The sequence below is a fragment of the Aphelocoma coerulescens genome, chromosome 1, assembly GCF_041296385.1.
Source record: "Aphelocoma coerulescens isolate FSJ_1873_10779 chromosome 1, UR_Acoe_1.0, whole genome shotgun sequence".
Taxonomy (NCBI): domain Eukaryota; kingdom Metazoa; phylum Chordata; class Aves; order Passeriformes; family Corvidae; genus Aphelocoma; species Aphelocoma coerulescens.
This window is the reverse complement of record NC_091013.1, coordinates 65,694,960-65,721,263: the sequence shown is the minus strand read 5'-3', so window position 1 is coordinate 65,721,263 and position 26,304 is coordinate 65,694,960. Positions and strand designations below refer to the sequence as shown.

The window sequence follows — 26,304 nt, the reverse complement described above, 5'->3', positions numbered from 1 at the left end:
ATGAGGCACACCTAATAAGTTTAAGAGCTTGTTTTGAATGCTGTTATTCTGTGCTTATTGATCCCCACCTTTCTACAGAACAAGCTCAAGTCAGGAATTCTAAGTGGTCATGGAGAGAGCACAGCTGTTGTGACAGGAGGCGCACATGTAACGCCAAGTGCTGTTTGCCAGTGCTCTGCTTGCCCCTGAGGCAAGGACTGGGTAAAGCATGGCCTGACAGTGTTCACCCTCCTTGGCCCTGTCCTGTGCAGCAGTGGGGACAGGGAGCACAACTCCACACGCAGCTCTTTTAAAAAATGTTTTATTTTGTTAACTTAATCTTTTGTGGCTAAACAAACCTTTGCTGTATTCAAACAATATTTCATAGACAAAACACATGAATGCTGAATCCTTTCTTAATGGAGAAGGGAAGAGCCAGTCCATGGTTTTGCTCCATTTGACACTGTACATATTCTGGGTATACAGTGCTTTACCACTGCCTTTACAGCAGAAACAGCTACACACTGACCAGTCAATAAAGAATAATTTGGCTTTTTTAATGGATCTCCTGTTTAGAATCCAGAAGGCTTCTCTGAGTGCAAGTTCTGCTCAATTATCTTTGGGAAAGCCAAAGCACCACTCTGCTCCTTCAACCATCACTGCCTAGACATGGACAGGGAGGCAGCTATTTATTGCCCAGCCAGGAGAGGATTCCCACAGTTAAAGTGACTTTAGCAAGTGTTGTGTGGCAGCTGAACACTCCTTGGCTCTGTTGAGTTTTTGCAAAAGCTAAATTTAGTTTATAACACTCATTTATATTCCATTGTAAAATCTGAAGAGGAAGATTTAAAAACTTGAAGAACTTGATTGCAATAGTGAGGTATACAAATGGGTATAACACCCTGTTCTTGCACTCATTCAGGCCTTGTCTTGGGGCTGGGGAATTGAACACTGACCAGATTCTGCTCTATGGTTTTAATCATTAGAAAATCCTAACTATTGCGACCATCACGGATGGGTTATTCAGACATCGTACTGGATGTACTGGCCGTGTTCTCTGGAGTAGGAGCGATGACTTCTTTTAAGTCCTGCAGCAGCTCAATCTTGTGATCCAGTCTTTTCCTGTTTTCCAGAAGTTCCTGGATTTTTTCTTCTGTTCCTATTATGAAAAAGGGATGAAAAGCTTTTATTATTAAGGGATAAAAAATTTTATTATTATACAAAACTAATATAGAATATGTTGCATATTTGTTAACATTGAACATGGAGAGGCTCCGAGTGCTTGGTTTAACCTACAGTAAAACCTCTGCCTTTCTGCAGCAATGTCAGTAACCCACCACCCTGCACAGCTGGTGTCTTCACAAAGAGCTGGACTCTGTTTGCTGAGAGAGCCTGGCTGGTGTGTCAGAGAAAGCACAGAGCAGGAGTCACTGCCATCCATATGCTGAAATCTGTAACAGAGCTAGTTTTGAGATTAAATTTAAAACACCTCAGCATATATAAAAATTAGTTTAGCTACTAACCCCATGTTAACTGGGATATGAGCTTTAACAGTTCTGTTTTCAGAACCTATTTGTGTGAGAACTCCTCCAACAATGGCTTATTTTAAATCTTTAAAGATACCATCTCTAAATTGCACTCCTAAAGCAAATTTACAAGCCTAATGGATTTTAGCCAACAACAAAATCAAACCTAGAAAGAGATGATTTGGACAACTGCATTCAACAGCTCGATTCTCAAAAACACAGTTCAATAGCATTTATTCTCCTGCTTCTGGCAAAATCATTATTGACAGTATCCTGATGGGATTAACCAAGTTGTTTACCTTATTTGCAAAGCCCTGCTTGACTGCATTTCTGCTTTCCTCTGCTGCTTCCATTTCCCTAATGTTAAAGATTATTGAAGTCAGTGAGAGCTCAGTAAGGAACCTTGCCAGTATTCAGAAGCATTACCACAACCTTACAGTGTTAATTGCAAGTTTTAAATGAAGCACCTGCTTTGTTCAGTTAACAGGACACACAGAGGTGTGGGTGACCTCCGAGGAGCAAGGCTGGCTGTGAGCAACAAACGACTTTCTCAGTGTGTGAGAATGTTGAGCGTTTGGATTCTAGTAAGAAGGAAAAGACATTTTGTACAAACTGAACGTATTTTTCCTCTTTTAAGGAAGAAAATGTTGAAGGATGTCTCCAAAGTTGCAATGAGTAGAGTGGAGAAATTCTCTCTAGATGTTTACCCTATGCCACTTGGAATGAGAGAGCCTTAAATGATTTGAAAAAAAAAAAAAAAAAAGGAAAGCACTTTGGCCCTTTGCTTCCCTGCTCCTTCTTCCTGTGTAGTCAGAAAGCACAGCACCTGCTGTCTGTGGGTGGATGTGGAAGATGATGGACATGCACACATTTTTAAATACATTACCCAGAGTTGGGTGTGGGTGTTGAAAACAGGCAGCCAGAGCAGCCGCTGGAAAATTCTGGTAGCATTCACTGAAGAGGGACCTGGTCCTCCAGCCGAGCTCTGACTGAAGAGAAGCAGATGCCCCTTCCGGCTGCAGTCAGGTGCCATAGATTTGAAGAAGTTGGACATACACAAGTGGAACCAGGGAACAAAACCCTCTCAGAGAGCATTTGGGTATGAATTAATTATCAGAAATAAACAAAACATCTCAGCTGATTAGAGCATGGTGCTAACAATGCCAGGGTTATGGGTTCAGTCCCCATATGGGTCACTTAAGAATTGGACTCGGTGATCCTTGTGGGTCCCTTCCAACTCAGAACACTCTGTGATCCTGTGATGATTCAGCATTTGGGAGCACTACAGATGGAACACAGCTCAGACACACGGCTCAGTTTCTCCTGCCAAAAGGATGTGGCAGAAATAGAAGTAGTCCAGAGAAAGATGTCAGTGATGGGAATGAGTGGCCTACAGAAGCGCTTCCACAGGAAGGCAGAGAACAGATTTGGAACCTTCCACCTCATACAGGAAATGACCTGACAGGAAAGAAAATGTATTTTTGTAAAATCAGGAATGGCCTGAGGGATTTAGACCTGGAATGACTGCCCCAAGTGCTACAGAGCTCTCAGTGAAGGAACTGCACAAGTTTTAAAATTAGGTATCATTCCCTTTGTCTCCACAACCTTTGTCTGAATTGCAGAATTTGCTGCTACGAACCCCCTGGAAAAAAATGCTGTCAAGGAGCTCAAAAGCTCCTGGCCAGACTGCTGACCAGCACAGAGGAGAGGGAAGCTGATGGTGGCATCCTGCCCAAGCAGGATGCACAACAGAACTGAAAACAAAACTAAAAGAAGTTGGTTTTTCTTGGAGGAGAGGACAAGAACCTCCAACCTGGAAACTGCTGCTGAGGCTACAGCATATCCCGTGTGGAAGGTTTTACATGCAGTCAGGTTTGCAGTAAAGGTGCACACTGCAAAAGGACTGTGGATCCCTGCATATAAAAGGGATTTTAAAAAGCCCTTTCAACAGTTACAGTTCAGAGCAGCCTTGCTGTGCTGGCACGTAGGGCTTTGGAACGGGTTTTGCATGATGATCCAAGAAGTGGCAAAAGATAAAATGCAAATAATTGAAGTTAAAGCATGGCAGATGACCCAAACCCATCAGCTTGAGACACAGTGTTTATACCAGTCCTACTTTATGTAGTCCTTGACTTAGTACATCACCACAGAGACTTGCTAGCTAGAGCTTACAAGAGATTACAGCAACAGTAACAATAACCAAAAAAAGAAAAATAAAAGCAGGTGGTGATTTGCTTCCCTCTCTCCAGTTTCACTTGTAATTAACATGGATTTCATTCCTTTCTCACTGGTTTATTTTAAGAGCTCCTCTTGGATCAGTTTTGGAACCAACCTCATTATTGACCTTGAAATTAAAAGGTCTCAGAAAAGAAGATTGTGTGGTACAGGAAGAATTGAGCTGCTTGAGTTGTGGGGATTTGGAGAAGGAACAACTTGTACCCATGGGAATCACATGGTTGTGTGAACAGAGGTGCCAATATCAAGAGATTTTCCTGTAAGGTGAGAAGAGGATGAAATAATTGATGCAGCAGTGAAAGAAACAAGTGTGATCCAAGGTTGTGTCACTGAGGAATTCTGAGCAGAGATGTTTTAATGTCCTCAGATGAGGCACTGGTGGAACCTTGTGTCAGACAACTGCCACACTGGACAGTCCCAACTGCTGAAAAAGGAATTTAAATGCAAGAACAGGAGACTGAAGGGAGGAGCCTGGCTTTTTGAGTCAAGTGAAGGGGAAACAGCAAACATCATCTTCACATACTGAACTTCAGCATTAGCTAATTAAAACCCTTTTCACTGGAATAAATTAAAGCAAAAGTTAGAACAACTGTTGGGAGAGGGAAATGGGAAGCATGAGACTTGTCCTGTCTGAAAAACAGCTTCAGCCTTGTTGCTTCAAACAGCTGAGAGTCCAAGCCCCAGAGTTTCCTTCCACACCAGTGCTCCCAAGCAACTGTTCCTGCCTTTATTTGCATTTCACTCTGAGCACTCTCATCTTGTTTTTCAAACCACAATTGCCCCCCAGTCCAGGTGAGTTCTGCTGGCCTTTGGTTGCTGTGTTTCACTGGAAAGCATTACTCTGACCAGCACTTGTCAGTCAGCAGTAGAGCTGTAATGCTGGCAGGCTGCTGAAGGAAGGGAGAAGGAACCCAAATAAGCTGCAGGAGAGGGGAGTTCCCCTGGGGTGGAGACCCCTTGGCCTTTTAAATCTGTGGAACTTTGAGTTTCTCCCTCCTTCAGGTCAGCCAGCCAAATCTGACATACTGTATTTCTAAAGATTCAGGTAGCCATGGCTTTTATTCAACTGTTTATATAACACTGAGAAAAAAGATCATTGGAATTTTCATTTTAAGTGATTGCTCTATCAAAATTCTCATTAGAATAACTTCAGTGCCAAATCCCAGACCAACTGCTCTTCTGACAGCTTTTCTGCACATACCTGAATGAATATTTGTCAGTATATTTTCAAACAGTCCACAGTCAAACAGTGCCACCACTGTCTCTTCATACTCTGGGGAAAGAGATAATTTGATGTAACACTACTGTGTAAAGGTTTGCAGAGCCCTACATTAGAAGTACCACAAAACAGTAATTACTTATTTTCCATCGTACTGACTGCTTGAGGTTTTAACATGTCTTCCTTCTCACATAATCTATATTGAGAAAGAAGGATCAAGTTCTCAATTCTACTTTCTTTTTTTGTTTCATACAGAAAATTATTCCCTTTTTGGGTCTGCACCACATGAACAGTCCATTTACAGAAGAGCAATGTACTCAAGTCATATTCCACTGCAGTGTGCCAGGACTGTGATGGCAGGGCTGACTGTACCAACTCCTCCTGACAGATCACATGTGGGACTGAGATATCCCTGTTTGATGTTAAGAAACATCCAAGAATGCCACCTCAGTTTCATACCTGAGGCTTCTGCTGAAGCAAAATACAAAACACTCAGAGTTCAACTGATCATTAACACACAAGCTGCTCATGAAGGAAGACTTAACCTAGCTGGGACATTTCACTTTCCATGCATGTACTTCAGTTACTTTGCATAAAATAGCATTCTTTATGCAAATGTATTACTCCTAACTTTGTAAAACTGGGAGGACAACTGGAGAGGAAGGTTCAAAATTTTCTTTAACTGTGTTGTGGACAAAGCAACAACAGCCTGGAAATCTTTAAAAACAAAGTATTTCATACAAGCTGATAAACTCATAGAAACCCCAGACACTAACAGCTGACAGTACAGTTGTAACAAATCATCCAAAGCCTTAAAATGTACATACTTAGGGATTTTCACTCAGAAGGGAGTGCTGATATTAACAGACAGCTGGTCCCTCTGTGAAGCTGCAAGAGCAACACAGACTTATGACCTAAGTAAAACCTGGTTCTCTTCAGGACCTCTCTGTTCTCCAGTGCCTGGGAGAAAAGACTGGACTGAACCTCCCTAAGCTTATGCCAACGGGTAAAAGATGCCTTCAAAAATTCAAGTCAGAAGGTCTCACTAGAGATGCTAAATTGGCAGCTCTTACATAATTTTGAGAAAGAAGTTCCTTGGAACTTTCATTTTAAGTGGTCATTGAAAAGGGAAGGTCATTCTCAACCCCCTGCACAGCTGCAGAAATAAGACAGGACCGAGTTATTTAGCACCGTGGTTTCCTCAGGAAGGTGGCCCAGGGCCAAGTGTCTGGGATTCAGATCTGCACCTCTGCTCTGACAGCAGAGTCCCTGCCATGGGTCCCCCAGAAATGTACCTGTTTCTGAAGTGTTGTCATCCATCAGTTTTTCCTGAGCCAGGTGAAGTGTGTCCAGCATTTCTTCAAATATGTCATCCAGAAGCCCAGCTTGTTTGCACTTCCTAACAAAGTCTATTCGAACTGTTAAAACACAAAAGCATTCTCATTCAGAAGTGATGTGTAAAGTGGGCTTTGCTCCCTCTCTTCAGAAACTAAAACTTTGGCCAAAGCCCTTCCTCCAGTAACAAATACTTTTGCAAATCTCTGGCTCCTCCAGCCACCCACACAGCCCTTTCCAGTGGGAACAAAAAAGTAGCCAGGCAAACATAAGCACTGTTCTGGGTGTATAATTCCCTAATCTCTAGATTTGGCTTTGTTCATCAAAAGCAAACAGCTCTACAACTCTAAATGTGCCATTCCTAAAGCCTCATGATACCCCCTAGTGATTGGTCTTGTTTGCCTTTCCACCAATCCTTAGGACCACACCATGGACCGAGCTGGCTATGCTTTAGTGCAAAAAATGAATCAGTATTAGATTTGGTAAAAACTGAGGCTACTTTTACTCCTAGTGATCCAGGCAACTCAACTTTTTTATTACAGCCCATTTTATATACCTAGTTTTCCAGATTTGGATTGATAGGGAAATAACCATTTTTTCTTTATCTCAGAGCAGCAGGTCAGTGACAAGTTTTAGTAAGATCAATGCAGTGGGCTGTTCAAAAGCAAAGACCTATTGGACAGCTCACGGAAGTCTGCCAGTCTCCATTAAAAACAATGTTACATTTTATGGGAGACATTTGCGAGGAAAGAAATGCCATCTCACTTACACGAGACCCTCTACGAGTGTTTCAGGATTCTTTACACGTTTCCTGTTCTTTACAGTGTTAGTGAAATTCAGAAAAAAGCACTAGGCAGCCACCTGCAGTATCATGCCCATACACTAAGCATATCCATAGCAAGGTGAATAATCACCACTAGCACATTCCAAAATTCCAAGTGCCATCAGAATCCCAACAAGCAATTGCAGCATGAGCTTCAGGGTAACACAAAAACTGCAGCACTGAAGGATAGGTCCTGTGATCCATCTCACTGTTGTAATGCCATATTTATGCAGTAAAACACTATATTGTGTTAAGCACCCTATGTACACCCAGGCTTCCAAAGGTAAGATGTGCTGGCACCTCCTCAGAGCACCTCCTCTGTTAACCCCTTCCAGGGTTCCCATTTTAGATTTAACAGTACTGATACGGAGGAAAGGCATCAGGCAGAGGCAGAGTCTGCAGGAGACAGAGCTGAATGCAGCAGCCAGCCAGAGTGGGGCCATTCCCATCTGACATCACACAGCAAGTCTCACTCAGACAAACCACAGGCATTTGTTTGCTGCAGTTATTAAAGCCTCCACATTCTGCAAATCAGACTTCTGCTGCCGCACCAGAGCTTGGAGAGCCCCTCGCCTCAGGAGAATCATGAAGATACATTTGCAGCACAGCATTTGCTACCAGCCATCTCTAAGCTCTGCACTTCAGTACCTCCTAGGTGCTCCATAAAGTTGTTACCACATGTCCAAAACATCAGAATAAGGCTCCTTAACACTTAAGTAGTGTTAAAGAGGGCATCCTTTATTCAGGCCCGAGGTCCAGCAGGGGATATTCCTAACCTTACGTGGACACATGATTCTACATTAAGTGTGTTATTTATATACACTCCCTACGTGCATATTACATACCTATTACTATAAATCCCACCCCAAGCTCCCAGAGACTCAGTCCTTTGTTCCATCTATCACTGCATTCTTGAGCCAGACATCATCTTATCTTCCCACTGTCCTTGAGGGAGAAGCAGTGCTTGCATGCCTTGTTTCTCTGCTAAAAGTTTCACAGGCACAGTAAAAACTGAATTAACCCTTCTGGTATCAAAGTGTGTCTCACCTTTATGCCTGTTGTTTTTTCTTTTTAGTATTCGTAAATGGTTTTCTTCTGCTGTCTCTTCTGTACTCTGTAAGAAAATCAAAACAATGTATTTTTACATCATGCTGACATTTACTGCCATTCTCATTATCGCACTTCTGTCTTAGCAGAAAGTTAAAAAGCAGTCCACATTTCTGTGAATACAGCTTCTCTGCACAGCTAACAATAGTCCTTTCCAGATATTCCATTTTGAAAATGGAAGCAAAAACTGCTTCAATGCAAAAACACTTTAAGAAAAGCCGAACACCTGGGACACCACTGTCCTTAATCACTGCATTTGCAAATAGCAGAGAAGTTAACAAAATGCCTGCTGGGAACTTCCAGGGCAAATGATATTTAATTCCCTAGACCTGATGTAATACTAGAAAGGATCAGGGAGTAAAGGGGAGGGTATTTTTGTTTTCTTTTGGACAGGATGCAGCCATTCCCTCCTCTTCGTGTCTTACCATAGCACTACAAACAATTCTGAAGCTGTCACAGAACTCCACCACTGTGAAAATGCATTGCCTACACAATGGTAAACAGTTTATACCACAGTGATAAATCCTGGAGCCCCTCAGCCTTTTATTTATACTGTTTGTATTGATTTCTCAGATTGCTGCCATGGGAGAGCAGCAGAAACAGAACAATTCTGTGGGTAACTGCTCAGATGAATCTCAGTTACAATACCAGGACTATACTTGTAGTCACAGCTGAGAAATTCTGGGAGACAAATACCCTCCCCTTATGACAGTGCTACATAAAACCTGCAAAGATCATTCACATCCGCTCACACGACTTCCCTTTAATCTCAAAACCTGGGAAAGGCAGATTTTTTTCCCCCAAGGAAAGCTGAATGCCAATTCTTCTAGAAAGGAGAAATCCCAAACCCTCCAAATGTCAAAGGGAATTCCTGTGCATGCTTCTGTAGAGCCAAAAGAATCATCTCAAAATTTGAAATAAGCTGTATTTACAGGTTTTCTAACAACAGTCTGTAAAACAACTGCCCCTGCAACCACCAGGATGTTTATCTGATAGCTCCAAACCCTTGGGAAGGCCACCTTCACCAGCAGAGCCAACAATTGCCTGATCTACAATGAAAGTCTGCCACACTTAGCATGAGCACAGGCTCACAAAGAAGTGAAGTTTAGAAAGCCAGGGGACTCATCAAAAGCAGTTTTTTGTGGAAGCCATGTCAAGCCCTAAGCAAACCTGGGGGTATAATACTTCCAAAGAAAAGGAGCCCCAAAGGGAAGCTCTTTCTGTTTGTGTCAAGATCACAGCCACCGAGCCAGCCTGGTTTGGAGGTTCCTACTGCATTTGTGCCGCGTTACCCGGGGGCAGTGCTTGCTCTGCCTGCAGCAGCTCCAACTGCAAACAGGCTTGATTTGACTGAATGGCAAGATCCAAACAAGGCAGCTGTAGAGGACAAGTAAACTGCTTCTGTGAGGAAGGCCCTTTCTGAACAATTTCAGAATACTTTCATAAGTAAGTCCTTTGCTGTAGCAGGTGTGGGTTCCCAGTTTTAGAACTACTGAAATTCAGAATTACCATTTCTTCTGTGATGGTGGGAGATGTCAATGTACGTCTTCTTTTCTTATTAGCTTTATCTAGAAATCAAGAAACAACGAAGTAACAAAAGTGACAACCTCAGACTGACCATCACACAACATTCAAATTCCTTCTTTTCCCAAAAAGCTATATAAGTGAGGCAGTTTGGGTGGAAAGGCATGAGTATGTTTCAGCTTCCCCAAACACCTGACATTTCAGCAGAATTCATGTTATTTCCGTTTAAGAAAATTAAAAGCATGAACCAACCATTAGGAAAAAGTGCAAATCACTATAGCATTAGGATATCTCTTAACCTTTTAAACTCAGTAGATTTTTAATTGTGGTAGAATGAACTTATTCCTCCTGGCAGCAGTACTACCTCCAGGCAGTAAAAACTGTTTGGCTTCTTTTCCAAACAATTCTCACTTAATACATCCTCGAAACTAAGACTGTGTAAAGAATTATTTTAGGTGTCTCAAAGACATACAAATGGCATTAGGTTTCTCATCAATATAAGGACCCTCCCAGAAAACCTCCAGAAGCCATTTGACTTGTCAGTTTATTATTATTTATGCTACAAAGTGTTTTTAGTGATGTGGTACGAGACCTCTGAAAAATTATCTGCTTTCACTGCGTCCTTTCCATCAACATATGCCACACTCTTGCCAACATCATAACCAGCAGCTTTTGGAAACAGCTACAGCATCACCAGCAGAGAAGGATAGCTCTGGTAAGGAGGACATGGCGGGACTAGAGGAAGGCAGAGAAGAGTTCAACCACTCACCAAAACCTGAATGTTTAAAGTACAGTGGGGTTATACCACCCCTTCCCTGTTTAATTCCAGAACCTTTGGTCAGCACTTATTAAGGCCTTTCCTGTTGGAAATCATCCTATTAAGAGGAATGAGGAGCCAGTGTTGTACAAGGAGGCTGTGGAAACAAGTTTGCGCTTTGGACACTGCTGCCGTACATTTGCATTTTTCACAGCCTGAAAAGAAATCAGTCTCTCTCACTTCATCCAAAATAAACCCGTAAGGACTAATTTGGGGCAGTCTGGGAGACACTGCTGTAGGTAGAAAGTGTTCCCTGCTGTCCAGCCTGATATTTTTGACACATGATGGCATTTTCTGAGCTCTCCCTGATATTTGCTGTAAGGATGCCTTATACAAGATGAACACAGTCTGAAGAGCAGCCCAACTCCTGCCCTGCAGTGTTGGCTGCTCTCCTGCGTTTGTCAGCCTTTACTCTGTCCACATCCAATTTTTCCAGTTAAACAGAGGTTGGAGCATGTTTCCACATCCAAGCTGCTCTCCCATCCTTGCTGCAGAGCTGCAAGGAGAGTTCTTGGCCTCTAAGGCACCTTATCCCCCCTCAATCACGCAGCAGCGCCCTGACATTTCAGCACAAGAATATTGTATGAACCAAGAACAAGGGGATCTTCCTTGACCCCATTTTCTCCAAACTACTGGGGAAAACAGGCCTGAAGAGGCAGCTCCTGCTCCCACACAACCCAGCACTGGCTCAACCTGCCCTGGGGGAACAACTGTATCACTTAATTGGAGTTGGACCCTGGAAGCCAAACTACTATGTAGCCACAGCACTTCCATCTCAGCCTTTCTCTGTCCCTGCCCTGTGGGGAGCCACGGCCACCTGCGGTGTCCCCTGCCTGCCCAGGCAGCCCAGGAGTGGGGCAGACAGAGCACCTGCCACCTCAGCCTCCTCGCCAGCTGATACCCCTGGCTATTCCGAGTGCCATGTCTGCATCCAAGAGCTGCCAAGAAACGAGACATTGGGCTTGGGGAACTAAGTGTCTTTTACCCAACTCTCCCAGTTGCTCCCCACTTCCCAGGGTACAGCTACCCTCAGGAGGTGAGAGAAGCTCATTCTGGAGGCAGGGTAGACACTGCCAGCAGAATCCATTTACCCCTCATAAACAAAGGTCTCTAAATTAAGTGCCTCTGGAAGAACTCTAGCAGAAAACTCTCTTCTCAGGGAACATTTTATATGCAGCATTTGAAGACACAAAAACCATCCAGTATCTAAAGGGGGCTACAAGAAAGCCAGAAAGCACGTAGTGACAGCACAAAGGGAGATGGCTTCAGACTGAAAGACAGCAGGCTTAGGTTAGATATTAGGAAGAAATTCTTTACTAGATATTAGGAAGAAATGTGAGGGTGGTGATGCTCTCCAACAGTTTGTCCAGAGAAGTTATGGATGCCCCATCTCTGGAAATGTTCAAAGCCAGGTCAGATGGGGCTTTGAGAACCTGGTCTCGTGGAAGGTGTCCCTGCCCAGGGCAAGGAGGCTGGAACTAGATCATCTTCAAAGTCCCTTCCAATCCATACCATTCTGTGATTAAACCTCTTAAGATTTAAGCCCTCCTTATGAACAAGGTGGTCTAGTAGGCTGGACCTAATGCCTTAACATCATCTTGTACTGGAAACAAAGTAATCCTGGCCCTGTCCAGTACTTGCGCAGGAGATCACCTGGGACCCTGGGTACACCCAACAGACACTGACAACCATTAGACCACAGAAATCTAATTTTGAAAAGGGAAGGAGGCTCAGGACTCAGAATTACGGATAAGTAAAAAGCAAAGCTACTAAGTAAACTAAGAAGATGCATGTTAGTGTGGTTAGTGAACCATAGCAGTATCAGGTATAAGACCGTATGTCTGGCTAAGAAGCCCCAGCCCTCATGACTAAAAGCTTAACAATAATCACCTAACCCACCCCTTAAGTGTCACCACGGTGGAGCAAGACTCTGTCAAGAAGATTAACCAAAATTTGCTAGACTTCAGTGGGAGCACACCACTGTCAGCACACGTGCTCACAGTTCAGTTGAGCTTAACTTCAAAGTGAAGGCCAGTCTGGGACCCACTTCACTGTGAGCAGAGTTGTATGCATTAGGCTAACAAAGTCCAGCTTTGGTTGGTTAATTCAGTGAGATTCCCAAATACCTCTGAATCAGCAAGGACCAGGACTGCCAAATGAAGCTGCATTTCTGTAGCCCAGGAAGCAATCTTTAAACAGGGGTTGTAAACCCTTTTGTTACACTTAAAAAGCTCTTTGGGATCCTTCAGAATGAAAGGCCCTATTTTAAAAACTACTGCAGTGAATACAGAAAATGCCAATGTGAATGTCTGCATAACTACAGATAAATCCCAAGGTGACCTCTCCTGTAACAGCCTTGCTAATCTAGTGCAATGTCATAGGTTAACGAGCATAGTCCCAGAAGGGATGTCCTTGCTAAGGGGTGCTTACAGCTTCCTCTGGGACCTGACAGAACCTATCAGCTGGCCAGTTTGAATATGGACAATTCTTTAAGCCACTTAAAGTTGTGACCGCCTCTGTGATCCACACTTAAGAATAGAAAAACCCCAGGGCAGAGCCCCTGTCTCATTTCCAGTGCTGGGACAGGTGGCTGTGGGCCCCATGCAGGGGCCAGCAGGCCCGGCCCAGGCCCTGCTTGGGCCAGGCCAGGCCAGGCCGGGCCACGGCCATCCTGGAGCCAATGGACCTGTTCCAGCCGCGGAACCCCCTCCCACCCCTTCCTCGCCCTCCCCCCGGCTCCCCCTCTCCAGTGCGGCCAAGATTCAGCTGAAGCTGCCCGGCTGTCCAGCAAAAGATCATGTGAGCAACAGCGATAAGCAACATTCCAGCTGCAAGGCCTAGGTGAGATTAACCCTTTTATTGATGTGAAGAGCTGAAAACCTGAGGGAAGAGAAAGAGGAGATGCTTAAAGCTGAAAGTCTGTTGTGAAGCTATGATATATCAGAGTATCCTGTTGTAATTTCATGAAGATATGGGGGGTGGAGTGTTCAACTCATAAGCACCTGCGCTGAGATAGGCAGATGCTGACTCAGCTGTAATTTCATGAGAAGTTTGAACAGGGAGAGATGGAAGCGATGAGGACTTTTGCTCCAAATGGAAAAGAAAACCTCAGTTCCTAGAGATGCTCCCAGAGACAGTCCTAGAGATGAAGATGAGGAAGACCCTTTGCTCCCAGGGAAGGAGAAGGGCCTCTGTTCTTAGAGATGAAATGCTCCCAGAGATGGGTGAAGAGAACTTTTGTTTCTGAAAGGCTCAACCTTTAAATTCTACCCCAGTAATTCAAGAGTGGACCCTCGAAAGCAGTTGTGGGAAAAGCTGCAAGTCGGGGGAAGGGACTCACATTGCGAGCAGAGAGACTCCTCTTCCTAAATGGACTGAACAATATTTGGAAGTGGGCGGCTGTCTCATTGTGATAATGTTTTCATAGCACGAGCAAGAAGAGACTTCTCTTTCTAAATGGACTGAACAAGGTTATTATGGAGGTGGTAAACAGACTGAACATCTTAAGGGTTGTCTTTTTACATTGTCAGTGGGAGAAGGGAGGAAGGTGGGGGGAGGAGAAGTGTTCTGAAGGTGTGGTATGATTTTTTTTTTCTTCTTTTAGGTCTGTTATTAAAGTTTTTCATATTCTTTCAAGTTTGGTGCCTGCTTTGCGTTTCTCCTAATTCTCATCTCACAGAAGATAAACAGTAATGAGTATTTTGGACCAGACCACTACATGCAAACACAAAAACTAGTGGCTTTCCTGTCTCACATGGATTTTACAAGCTGCTTGGGCCTACTTGCCCAAAGAAGAGTAAGAATGATTCCGTGAAGGATTGGGTCCATGGTTGTTTAAGTCCGTTTTCAAGGGGATTTGGGGAGGATTAAATTTAAACTTCTCCTCCTTCAAAAAACCTTCTTGATTTTTGTGCATACACGTGGATCTCAACCAAACCACTCCTGCAAGATTAGAAATCCACCACTCAATATGAAGGTGGTAATATTTATCATGTTCATATGAATTACTGACTGTAGGATGCAAACTTTTAAAACAAATTAAATCAATGAAGTCATTAAAGAAACTCACCATAGTGACTGGTCCTATTCCCTGGATCATGTTTTGGGCAGAACACTCTAAAATTTAAGTTCAATTTCAAGAAAAAGAGAAAAAGTGTTAATGAATAATAATAACTGTTTGTTATGTTGACGGATTTTAACAGATATTTTCCCCTCTTTTCACTGAACATAAACAGAAATACAGTTAAAATATCAGGATTTTTGTTCAGCATTACCCACCTCAGAAACCACCTGCTTTAAAGTCCCATGCATGCACAACTTTGTATCTGTACTTTTAGAGCCTCAGTGGGCTCTCAGCACTGAAGCTCTGAATGAGCAGTTCTATCAGCTCTCCCTGTCGGGGCCTGCTCACTGCTCTGAACCCAAGCCAGACACATTTCAGGGGGTGTGGCAATCACTGTGGCAGACACACTGAAATGAGATTAACGCTCCCAAGGGGAAATGCCACAGTACTGACACTGCTCCATCACAGCCACGGTGGCTCTGCCCCCTCGCCCTGCCCCACGCAGGCCGGGAGCCTCCTCAGGCACATCTGCTCCGTGTCACCTTCCATTTCTCAGCCCTGCAGGATGCGCTGGCAGCGCCATACGGCACTGCCACGCACAGCACCAGGTACTCACTTGCCTGGAGATCTCTGTGCCCCACCCTCCCTCTGCCCTGTGCTCAGGTGTGCCCCTCTGAGCTAGTAGGGCACCCCTGTGTGAGATCCAGTAACTTAAAGCTGCTCAGGCCATTCGTTACTTAAAGACTTCAGTAATATGTGAGATGGGAATATTTTCACTAGTTCTAGGAGAGCAATGTGAATTCCTTGGAAGAGGCAAAATACAACAAATTTATCTGAAAGTATTCCTTATCTTTCGGATACAATAATGTGCAGAGAACATGAACCAGCTTTTACAATACACCTTTCTTACAGAAGGATCCCAAATCACTTTTTAAGCAAAAATGCCTTGTCAGGAGCATGGCTTAGTTCATCTCGTCCTTACAGATCTATTTGCAAGACTGCTGCAATTGTTAAAGGGAAATGCATTTACTAGGACATTTTCTAATTATTGTAATTCTTTCATTTTAACAAAAATAGAAGCATTGCCCTTAGAAATGCAGACTGTTCCCTTGATGAGGAACTTTTTTTGCATGAAATGCGTCTTGATGCACAAAAAATCTGATTTAGGTATGCCTAATAATGCAATCAGAAAGCTATGTAATGGAGACACCTTATTTACACCCTGATTTTCCAATACTGCTCTTTGGAGAATGTTTTTTGTACCTCCCCTCCCTTTAATTCTAGCCTTTTCCAGTTAAAAACAACCCATCCTAAGCATCCTAAGAATATCTTATAAAGAAGAGACAATATGTTTTACTACTCAGGCCACTTTATTTAGAAGCAGTTCCCTACCATCATTTTTGAAAGACAGCAGTGCAAATTGCACTTATTTCTCCACTTCTACTCTTACTGGCCAGTTCCACAGCATGGTATACTTTCTCTTTTTATTCTGCTCTATTTGTTTTGATGATCACTACTCATCATCACAACAATGGCAACTCAGAATTTAAAAACACCAGCTCTGCCTCTCAAAGGCATTCTCTCTTTTCAGTATGTTGTATTTCACCATGAAAAAGTGCAGGGGCCATCAGTCCACATCCACTGTTTTTCAAGTCTACTCTCCACTAATTTCAGCTAGCTACAATTTTTGTGCTTTATTTATGTCACTGCTACTGTGCTAAAGTCTTTAGGTTCAAATCCTTGAAACCTGTCCTACTACCTTTATCTAATCCAGTCCTTTCCCAGCTCTTCAACACAGGTTGCTACAGCCTAGTTTCCTAGGCTACAAGTGTCACACAATGACTTAAAACAAGGCATTTTTAAGGGTCTCTCTTCCAAACCTCCAAGGTCACCAGCTCCAAAAAGCCACCAAACCAAATTGTAAATGCAAGCACTTCTTTACCAGTTTGTATCTAGACTGCTGTCAGTCCCACTTGTTTTTCAACATCTTGAGTTCAGTCGTCATGAGCCTGAGTTATCCTTTCTAAAGCTATAAGATGAAAGCCATTTATTCTGTGATCATAGAAAGTTTCCATCTTCCCAGCTATGCTCTTTCATGAGCTTTGCAGATTCACGAAGATTTTACAAGCATCAACTAAACATCCCATCCTCCCTGTAAAGCTGGGCTTACAGCCTTGCACAGACGTGCTCATTTTAGATGGAGAGCCCCGTGAACCAGCCAGGAGTGCAAATGTCTTGACACAAAAGGAACCATCTTCCACTGCAACTAAGGACTGCACTAGCCCACCACAAGTACTGATTAGATGATCCCCAAATTAATCTAAGACTAACATGACCTGTGATCTCTCTGACCTTGCACAGAAATGAGCATCAGGGCTTTTATGCACCTCAGACTTTACTATAAATTCAGCATTTCCAAATGTCCCTGAAGCCCCAATTTTTCAACCCCTTCATCTGCATCCTCCAAACAATTTGTTCCATTTGTCAATGACAATGCAGGCAGCCCAAGGGCACTAGTGTGATCAGGACATGTTGGGGTCTGCCCCCCCCCCCCATGTGGTCCTGGGAGAGGGGCCCTGGGGGGGAGACACGGGGTTTCCCTGCTCCTGGTCAGCCTCGTTCCCCATTGGTTGTTTTGTGTTTCCTGCGCGGGCAAGGACCCTCGGGTCCCGTGATTGAGCAGTTCCTTGGCAGAGCCCCGGCCATGCGGCTGGAGAAATAAACATCTCTGAAACATCTCCCAAGAATCAGTCCATAGATATTTCTTTTCCACGGGCCTCACTGTCTGATAACACGTGTTGCAGTATCTGCACTGTAACAAGGACAGAAAATTTACTTTGAATACATTTAATTGTGTTAATGCTAGCAACATGAAATACAAGGTCATTGGTGGGAATCAAAGTTCTTTGCTAGCATAGGGAGGGAAAATTAATTACCTGAATTTGCCTAATGTGAGCAGACCTAGAAGTGCTGTAACCTTCTCTGTGCTCAGACAACGTTTACTGGAGCTTCTCAATCAACAAAAAATTTAGAATTTGAGTAACATTAATAAAAGTCTTGCTCCTTGAAGATTAGCTAGAGAGCCAGTAAGGACTGACTTTCTCAGTTTTGGCCTAGTGATCTTTCAGGTATGTTACAGGTTCAAACACTAAATAGATTCCCTCCCACTGCAGTGAAGTTTTCCTGTGAAATGAAAACATCTCTCCCACAGAGGACCAAGCATCACTTTGAGAGACAAGAACTTATTTCCTTCCCTAAAAACCTTTTAAACCGCATGCAATGAAGTCCCTCTTGCTGACACCCCCCAGGTGCTGGCAGTGACAGTCAGAAGAACTCGGTACCGGTAGACGCCGTTGACTTGGTCGGTCTCCACGGCCGCGTCGTCGCAGAGCGCGCAGAAGAAGTGGTAGCTCCTGCGGCACGCGCGCTCCTCGCAGCCCACCGTGGCCCCCTTCTTGCGGCAGAAGTTGCACACCTGTAACAGGAGGGGGTTCACCAGGTAAACGTCACAGGCAGCTACTCCAAATCCTGCCAGACAGGGCAAATGCCATCCTCTGTGGGGAAATCCAGTATTCCATTGCAAGTCACCTCTGTAATTCATCAGGCAAGTTCACTCCTGCAAACTCCTACCCTGGTCATTACTTCAGCCATTTTTGTGCTATCTTACCTCTATTTCATACTGATAAATTTGTAAAATGAGGCAAAGAGCCGTGTGACAGCACTGAGGAAACTTTGCCAAGTTATTTCAACATTAATTGGTATTAATGTTTGTATTTATATTTTCTAGGAGAACTTCATAATGAAAAAAGTGCCACCCAGGATGTAGGGGGAGGAGGGCAGCTGAAGACAAAGGTAATTAAAAAAACCCCTCTTACAAATAACCTTATTTCTGCTAAACTCAGAAAGTGTTTCCCTTTACAATTGTGGATTGCATTCTTTTGTTTCAGGCACTGGCTTAGTTCTTTACCAAAGTCTCAGGAAACTTCTGTGGATACTAAAAAGCTAGAAAATCTCTCTGCTAGTTTCTTTGTATCCACAAACTTCGACTAAGGACATAAAGGCCAGGAAAAAACCCACCTGCATTTTAATACAGAATGAACTAAATTTCACCAAACCGAATGTCAAATCAATGACTCCAACACTAAACCTGTAATTTCCTAATCTTACGAGATCAGAAGGACAAGCTATTCTAATGTGGTTTTTTTTAAAGCACAGAACAGGCCAGACAACCTTCAATACCACGAGACACGACTGCAGATTCAGAAACATTTCCTTACCAGCCGCTTTCCTCTCCTGAGCTCTTTTAACACTGATGCCACATCAAATCTTATTCCCTGATTTTCTGGGTTATGATCTTCAGATTCCACAAATCCTGAGGAAAATAACTAAAGAGAAAAGAGATGATTTTAAGAAACAAGAATGACTCAGTCACCAGTGCAGAAAAGAGATGAGGAATACATCTTTTTTTCTTGCACTTGCCCTACCTAAGGAGGTTGATTTTTCTCTGTGCTAAGAGGTTTCACCTACACTGAACAAGCAGCTGTACTTAAACATTTCTGCAGTAAAAAGAAGTTTCTCCTTCCACATAGGAGATTTCACACAACCTGAAGATGAACTAAGAAAAGATAGTAAGGTGAGAAAGTTAAAAAACATGAACAAAGAAAATCTGAAATTCCAGAGTAAGGATGAGAAGCTCTTCTCAAGACCTCCATACCCTGGACATCTTGTTACGTGCTCAGTTGTTCAGACCTACAGCTGGAGGCAACATTTCTCTGTAGTAAGATTTCCATACAGCCCAATGCTGACAACAGTTGACTTCAGGAGAAAAACAGACATGCACACTCAGGCCACTTTAATTCCCACAGAATTATGAGCCATGACAATGAGTGAGGAAGGGGAAGTTCTTGGCAATTATTTCCTAAACATTATATGTAGCTAATTCCAAACAAAAGGGAGCTACCCTTTCATCAACTGGCAGGCACAGTCTGTCTGCCAGAAGGTGACAGCTGACTGCAAAAAATCCCCAAGAGTGCAAAGAAGCCTAAGGCAGAGAAATGAGTAAAGTTGCTGGGAGGAGAAAGAAGAAAAGAGAAATAAAACAGAGAGAGAGAGGAAAAAAAAAGTTTTAACATTGGAGAAGCATTAAAGCCCTAATAAAACCTGTTTCAAACAAAACATTCAAGTAACACTCTAAAAGAGGTATCAAATGTTCATGAAACATTCTGATAAAAAATAACCAACCAAAAAAGGTATCAGAAAAATAAAGATGTGGACACAACAATTGTGAGAATAAGAAGGCTGGGACAGTGACAGCCAGAAAGCTGTTCTAGCAGCACTCTCCTGCACTAAACGGCCCTCAGCTATATTGTCCCTCTGCTGAAGGGAGAATACAGCAGCTGTAACTCATTCTGAACACAAGAACCAGCTCCACCAAGATTCCAGAATAAAGGGGAGGCAAGAAGAGTAGAAGGATTGCAACACACTTAGAGCTTCACAGATATTTTTATATAATCAACTTCTGACATTTTTATTCCTTATTTTAAATAAGGCACAGACTGGCAAGCTTTTTAACCATCATATATCAAGTGATATGGATATTTTCCTGCAAAGGTTTAAGTACACAGCTTTCTGTGGTCTGAGAATCCTCATCCAGGTTAGTGTCTCAAGAAAACTATTCCTATTGCTAGGCTGTATGTGGTCTTTGTGGTGTTTTTGTGTGCGTCTAGGACCACTGATCAGCAATAGACACACATGAAAATACCACAAATCAACAGCTCCAGCTGTGCAGACACATCCTCTCCCACTCCAAAATCCTGGCCAAGCCCTGTTGCTTTTCACTGCTGTTCAATCTAATATAAACTTGCTGGTTTGAGTAACCAGCCTTTCAATCCAGACATCATTGCAAAATCAAAAACAGACAAGCAGTGGAAACTTCCCCATTATCCCTTCTTCTCCACTTCTCTTTGGTACCGACCAGCTGAAGGCACTCACCAGACAATCCTGATGAGCTGCAATATCTCTCTCTGTGGCAATATACATTACAGAGCCGGCCTCCCCTTCTGAACAAAACGCACACGTTCTTCTCACCATCTTCGCCATTATCCAGAAAGCACCTGAAACAGTAAAACTGGGACAAAACACAAAGCAATTGACAACTTCCATAGGCAAAGCAGGACTGAGGAAAGCAGAGCCTGCCAGTACCTGCCCTCTAACTGCTCCTTCACCTACATCGCCTGACCCTTGGTGCTTTGCTCCTCCAGTAACACCTACCAATAGAATAGGCAACGCCTGCTCCTGGCACAGCAGTGGGATGGAAACCAGACCCCAGGAGCTCCAGAAATTTGAGCAGGAGAAAGAGTGGTTCATTGCCTCTTAGAAAGTCACTAACAAGTCATAAGGGGTAATACAAAAGTTATCAAGCTTGCTTGGCAAGATCTGCTCCGAAAACAGATCCAAGAGCAGTCCAGCAAGTCATGCCCTAAGGTGTGAAACTCCTTTTATTCGGAGAAGGGCAATCACTCATAGCAGTGTTTTCTTAACCTACTGCTGCCACATGTGGGTCTGTGAGTCAACAAAAGACAGAAAAGCAGCTGCCCTGAAGCTTCGTCAGTGCTTTCCATGAGTTCATAGAAAACAAAAAGAAACACTAATTTCTTACTGTAAGAAGGATGTAGCAAAGAAGAGTGGAGAGGTCTGCAAGTAAATTGGGGCAGAAGAAAAAAAACATAAATGAAACATTTAAACATTCTCTCTCACCAAGGTGAAGCACTAACAGGAGTGACAGTTTTCCCTGAGCCCTGGGAATTGCCCCAGGGACACCTGTTATCTTTTTCTGGCCATATCCACTCAAGTCTTAATTGCTCTTCTTCACACAGTCTTTCTTTTTATCCAGCAGCTGCAAAACTTTGATGCCAGCTACTTATTTCACAAAAGCTGTCTAAGTGTTTCTGGACAAGCCTTTACACACACCCCCCACCAGCAGGTTAAGAGCATCACCCCACAACATTTGTAGGAGAGTTTTACTTCGTCTGTGTTTTTTGTGCAAGTCCACCACAGAAATCTTCAACAACTTCCCACTCCTACAAGGTGTGATACTCCAAAGTATCCTCTGTTGGAGATGTCACCTCCAACAGCACAAACTCCTGTATGACAAGGGGGAAGAAAAACCTGTGTTTACTTTCAAGAAATAGGAAGACCTGAAGTTAAATTATTCTAGTGAGAGGTAGTAAGGTCCTAGTACAAAACAGGCAGGAAATCTCACAGTCCAGCAAATTTTGCAACCTTTTTCAGGCTTTCAACAACCTGCTTTCATTAGTTCCCATCTTCCTTGCATAAAACAGACTGGGTAGACCCAAGTGAAAACACCACCAGAGTAGAAGAGGATTTTTTTAATGTTTTCACCTCTCTGGCTCACACTACTGATAATTTACTTATAGTCACAACAAGTCACTCTGCCTTTCCACACAGCTGGAGTTTTTTTCCCCTCTGTCCTTCTATGTCTGGTAAGCAAGGCAGGGTAGAAACTGATTTCTGATACCCATCTATACACTGACCATCATATCAGTTTCAGAACCTGAGCAATAAACAAATACAATACCAACAAACAGAAACACAAAGACATACTAGAACTAGAATAGAGAAGAGAAAATTAAAAAGCAGAACAAGCTAGAGTTTGAATGGTCTAGAATACAGCAAAAGCTCTCTGCAGCAAAGCAATACCTGGAATCGATGCAGATACATAAGCCCTGCTCAGGCCCAGTCAGAGGATCCAGTTCTAGGAATTTTGTAAGGAAGGGGCTAAAGGAAGTCTACAGCCCCTGGTGTTCTTACAGGCTCCAGAAAAATCCTGGTGCTGATGGAGAACAGAAGACACTCAGTCAAGGTCAGCCTTGGGGTTACTCCAGCACCTTTGTAGGAATCCTGAAGCAGTAGAAGTACAGCTCTTGGCCATTGCTCTGTGCAGAAGCAGCCAGCCTGCACCTATTGCCCCGTTTTCCCCTGTATCCTGTCCCCCTGCGGTGGATTGACCCTGGCTGGATGCCAGGCCCTCCCCCAAAGCCATTCTATCACTCCCCTCCACAACTGGATGGGGAGAGAAAATATAATAAAGGGTTCATGGGTTAAGATAAGGACAGGGAGAGGTCCCTCACCAAATACCATCATGGGCAAAGCAGACTCAGCTTGGGGATAATTAACTGAATTTATTACTAACAAAATCAGAGCAGGATAATGAGAAGTAAAATAAATTTTAAAACCACCTTGCCCTCACCCCTCCCTTCTTTCCAAACTCTACCTTCTTCTCCCAAGAGGCACAGGGAGATGGTGAATGGGGGTTATGGTCAGTCCATCATTCGTTCCTGCCACACTCAGGGAGGAGAGTCCTTCCCCTGCTCCATTGTGGGGTCCCTCCCACCAGAGACAGTTCTCCACAAAGTTCTCTGTGAGTCCATCCCATGAGCAACAGTTCTCCATGAACTGCTGCAACTTAGGTCACTCTCCCACAGGGTGCAGCCCTTCAGGCACAGCCTGATCCAATATGGGTCCCCCCTGGGGTCACAAGTCCTACCAGGAAACCTGCTCCAGCGTGGCCTCCTCTCTCCATGGGTCTGCAGGTCCCTGCCAGGACCCTGCTCCAGCATGGGCCTCCCACGGGGTCACAGCCTCCTCTCAGGCATCCACCTCCTCCACAGGCTGCAGATGGATCTCTGCATCCCTGTGGCCCTCCATGGGCTGCAGGGGCATAGCTGCCTCTCTGTGGTCTGCACCAGGGGCTGCAGGGGAATCCCAGCTCCGGTGCCTGGAGCACCTCCTGCCCCTCCTTCTCCACTGACCTGGGTGCCTGCAGAGTTGCTCCTCTTACATATTCCCACTCCACTTCTCTCTGCCCACAATTTTATCTGCCCAATAACTTTTTTTCTTTCCTTCATAAATATATTATCACAGAGACATTACTATCATTCCTGCTGGGCCCAGCATTGGCCAGTGGAGGGTCTGTCCTGGAGCCGGCTGGCACTGGCTCTGCCGGACATGGGAGAAGCTTCTGGCAGCTTCTCACAGAAGCCACCCCTGAAGCCCCTCCCCATCCCCTCACCCCAAAAACCTGGCCATGCAAACCCAATACACCCCCACAGGAGCCTGTGCTCCTTCTGAGCCTTCTGCTACAGAATACTACCAGGAAGAGGATACAGAGCTCAACGGGGCAATGGATCTGGCTGGCTGCTCCTACGCAAGAAGGGAGAGGCTAAGGGCAGGTTTCCAGTTTCACAGTTTAATTACATTTCATCTGAACAATGCCTTGCTTTTGCAGGCCTTAATCCTGCCACTCAGGGATTCCAGCTGACACCCTTGGATCTCCCTGAAAAGGCAAGAAATCTTTATTCCTTACTCCACTCTTTCAGTAGTACTCATGACAGCATTGCTGTTACTATTTGTCCTGCTGTCTCTTTTTCAAGTTGAGGAATCTGAAATATTTAGCTCTTCCTTGTACAGAAGCTGGTCTGCAGTTTTTATCCCTTCTGTCAATTCTCTATCCCTTCTCTACTCCTCTGGCTACACTTGAAGGGGAGCAAACCACCTACAAAAGGATGGACTACCGTTCACACTGCACAGTCACAATGTGACTGTATTTTCCTTCTTTCCTTAATAATTCTTACTATTCCAATCACATTTTCGACTGCTTCTGAGCACAGAGCTGGCAATTCCATAGAACTATCCTGGAAGCACAAAGCAGTGAAGAAAACACAAAGCTCAACACACAGTGGGGCCCATGGTGATCAGAGCAGACAAAACCGGGTGGAGGGCTGGTGGTTTGTGCTGCCACAGCTTTGGGGAGGAACGAGAGGCGGCGTGGGAGCTGTGTGGTCTTGTTCTTTCTCTCGTTTACCAGGAAATGTTTTGCAAGAACTACACTTCCGGGGTATTCCATGCAATGCGACCACAAACAATGGAAGGCACAGAAGTACCCTAATTTGTATGTAACTGGAGGGTGAGAATTTGACACAGAAATCATAGGGACAGATCCATTGGTTTGTCCTCCTGGCCCTCCCAGAAGGGACACCTTTCAGTGAGACTCACATACTTGTCACAGAATCAATTAGGTTGGGAAAGACCTCTGAGGTCAAGTCCAAACAATAACCCAACACCACTCTGTCAACTAGACCAGTACTACAGAGTATTACAGTTCTCCAGATCTCTTTCCTAAGTGACATCAGATAGTAGGGAGAGCATCAGCGTTACGGTTGTTTCTCTGACACATCCATCATCTTCCACTTATCAATGCTGGATTTTCACCTGCTGTTTTACAGTCAATCCCTTGCTGTCACAAAGTCCTTCTGCAACACTTCGCTTCCACTGTCACCACCACAGGGAACCCAGGGGGACTAATTCAGCTGTAAGATTTGGGGGCCCTTCTGCTGCCCTCCACTCATGACAGAACAAATGAAGCTGCAAAACAGAAGACAGAGTGGCAGCTGAAAGGAACAGTCACACCTGGCCACTTCTCCTGTACATGTGCTATTTCCTAGAAGCAGGGCTGTTGGTTTGTTGTTTTTTTTTTTTCTTCCTGCAACAGTGACTAAAAAGAAGAAAAGGGGAAAGGAAACAGAAAGTAAAAAGGGACAAGAACAGTGCTGGCAAGAGCATATGGCTTACGCCACTTTCAATTTCAGCAATCCTGCTGAAACTTTATCAGTTTGTCTAAGCAATTGCTCTCCAGACCCAGCTCTGAAAGCATCCTTTCATGTAAATATCCATCTTTTACACAGGAGGAGGCTCAGAATCTCACTGAGTATATCCATAGGGGAGTAAGGAAAAGAACCCAAGTCCCCTGACTTCCAGCATGCTATTGAAACCCACTGCCTCAGCTCCTGCTCTGCTCTCCTCTTCTTTCCAGTGCAGTGCAGGATTGGATCTATGGAAGTAGGAAGAAAGAAAGAAATCACACACCTGTTACCCCACACTCACCGTGTCCCTCATTTGCACTTTGTGGGGAAAGAAGCACGGCTGGAGATGTCATGTTCATCGAGATTTCAGATGCGACCTACATTCCCCTTCCCATTCTCCCAAAGTCATTACAAAACAAACACATCCAGATTTCTCAAGGAACAAGAACAAACAAAGCCGTCTTTCTGATCACCTTTCACTTGTGACCATCTCGTTCCAACCCCCCAGCCGTGGGCAGGGCACCTTTCACTAGATCGGGTTGCTCAGAGCTCCCTCCAACCTGGCCTTGAACACCGCCAGAGACGAGACATCCACAGCTTTTCTGAGGAACCCATGCCGGTGCCTCACCACTCTCACAAGTAAAGAATTTCTTCCCAATTCCTACTCGGGCCCCCGGTGCCGCCCTCACGGGGGTCCCGGTGCCGCCTCATGGCCCCCCCTCGTCCCCCCCAGCTCTACCCGAGCGCCGGCAGGGTCCATTCACGGACACTGCGGGGAGACCGGGGGTGCGTAACCAGCGCTGAGGAGGCGCCGAGCCCCGCGCGCTCCCCGCTCCCCCCCCGCCCCGCGTGCCCGCGGTGGCACTTACCGCCCGCTCGCGGCCCGGCCCGGCCCGCGCGAGCTGTCACTCCCTCTGCCCCCTCCCCCGCCCTCAACTCTCCCGCGCGGAAGTGAGCGTGCCCGGCCGGGACACAGAGCATGCGCGGTGGCGCCCGCCGCTGCCCCGCCCCGCGC

The 26,304-nt window shown here is 44.6% G+C and overlaps 1 protein-coding gene across 9 annotated transcripts; it reads right to left on the bottom strand.

Moving 5' to 3' along the window:
- Positions 1 to 287: 287 nt before the first annotated feature.
- Positions 288 to 26,227, bottom strand: PHF11 (PHD finger protein 11). 9 transcript variants are annotated; one of them, XM_069010970.1, is made up of 13 exons: positions 26,159 to 26,186; positions 25,483 to 25,537; positions 22,348 to 25,071; positions 21,652 to 21,770; positions 20,620 to 20,755; positions 18,906 to 19,013; positions 17,970 to 18,103; positions 14,635 to 14,681; positions 9,734 to 9,792; positions 8,165 to 8,231; positions 6,255 to 6,377; positions 4,942 to 5,013; positions 288 to 1,138 (listed from the first exon to the last, which is right to left on the bottom strand). In XM_069010970.1, the coding sequence occupies exons 5-13, from the start codon at positions 20,725 to 20,727 to the stop codon at positions 999 to 1,001; spliced, it is 858 nt and encodes a 285-aa protein (XP_068867071.1). In that variant the 5' UTR covers positions 20,728 to 20,755; positions 21,652 to 21,770; positions 22,348 to 25,071; positions 25,483 to 25,537; positions 26,159 to 26,186; the 3' UTR covers positions 288 to 998. The 9 variants fall into 9 exon arrangements, with proteins under 9 accessions (XP_068867071.1, XP_068867097.1, XP_068867062.1 ...); XM_069010996.1 differs by lacking the exon at positions 25,483 to 25,537 and having other exon boundaries at positions 22,348 to 22,480; positions 26,159 to 26,215; XM_069010961.1 differs by lacking the exons at positions 25,483 to 25,537; positions 26,159 to 26,186 and adding an exon at positions 25,591 to 25,991.
- Positions 26,228 to 26,304: the final 77 nt, after the last annotated feature.

What these genes read in the sequence shown, in the direction of transcription:
- PHF11 (XM_069010945.1), bottom strand. An exon ending in TCAGGAGAGGAAAGCGGCTG is followed by an intron (nt 18,104 to 18,905) that starts GTAAGGAAATGT and finishes CTCCTGTTACAG; the next exon opens with GTGTGCAACTTCTGCCGCAA. An exon ending in CAAGTCAACGGCGTCTACCG is followed by an intron (nt 14,682 to 17,969) that starts GTACCGAGTTCT and finishes CTTAAATTTTAG; the next exon opens with AGTGTTCTGCCCAAAACATG.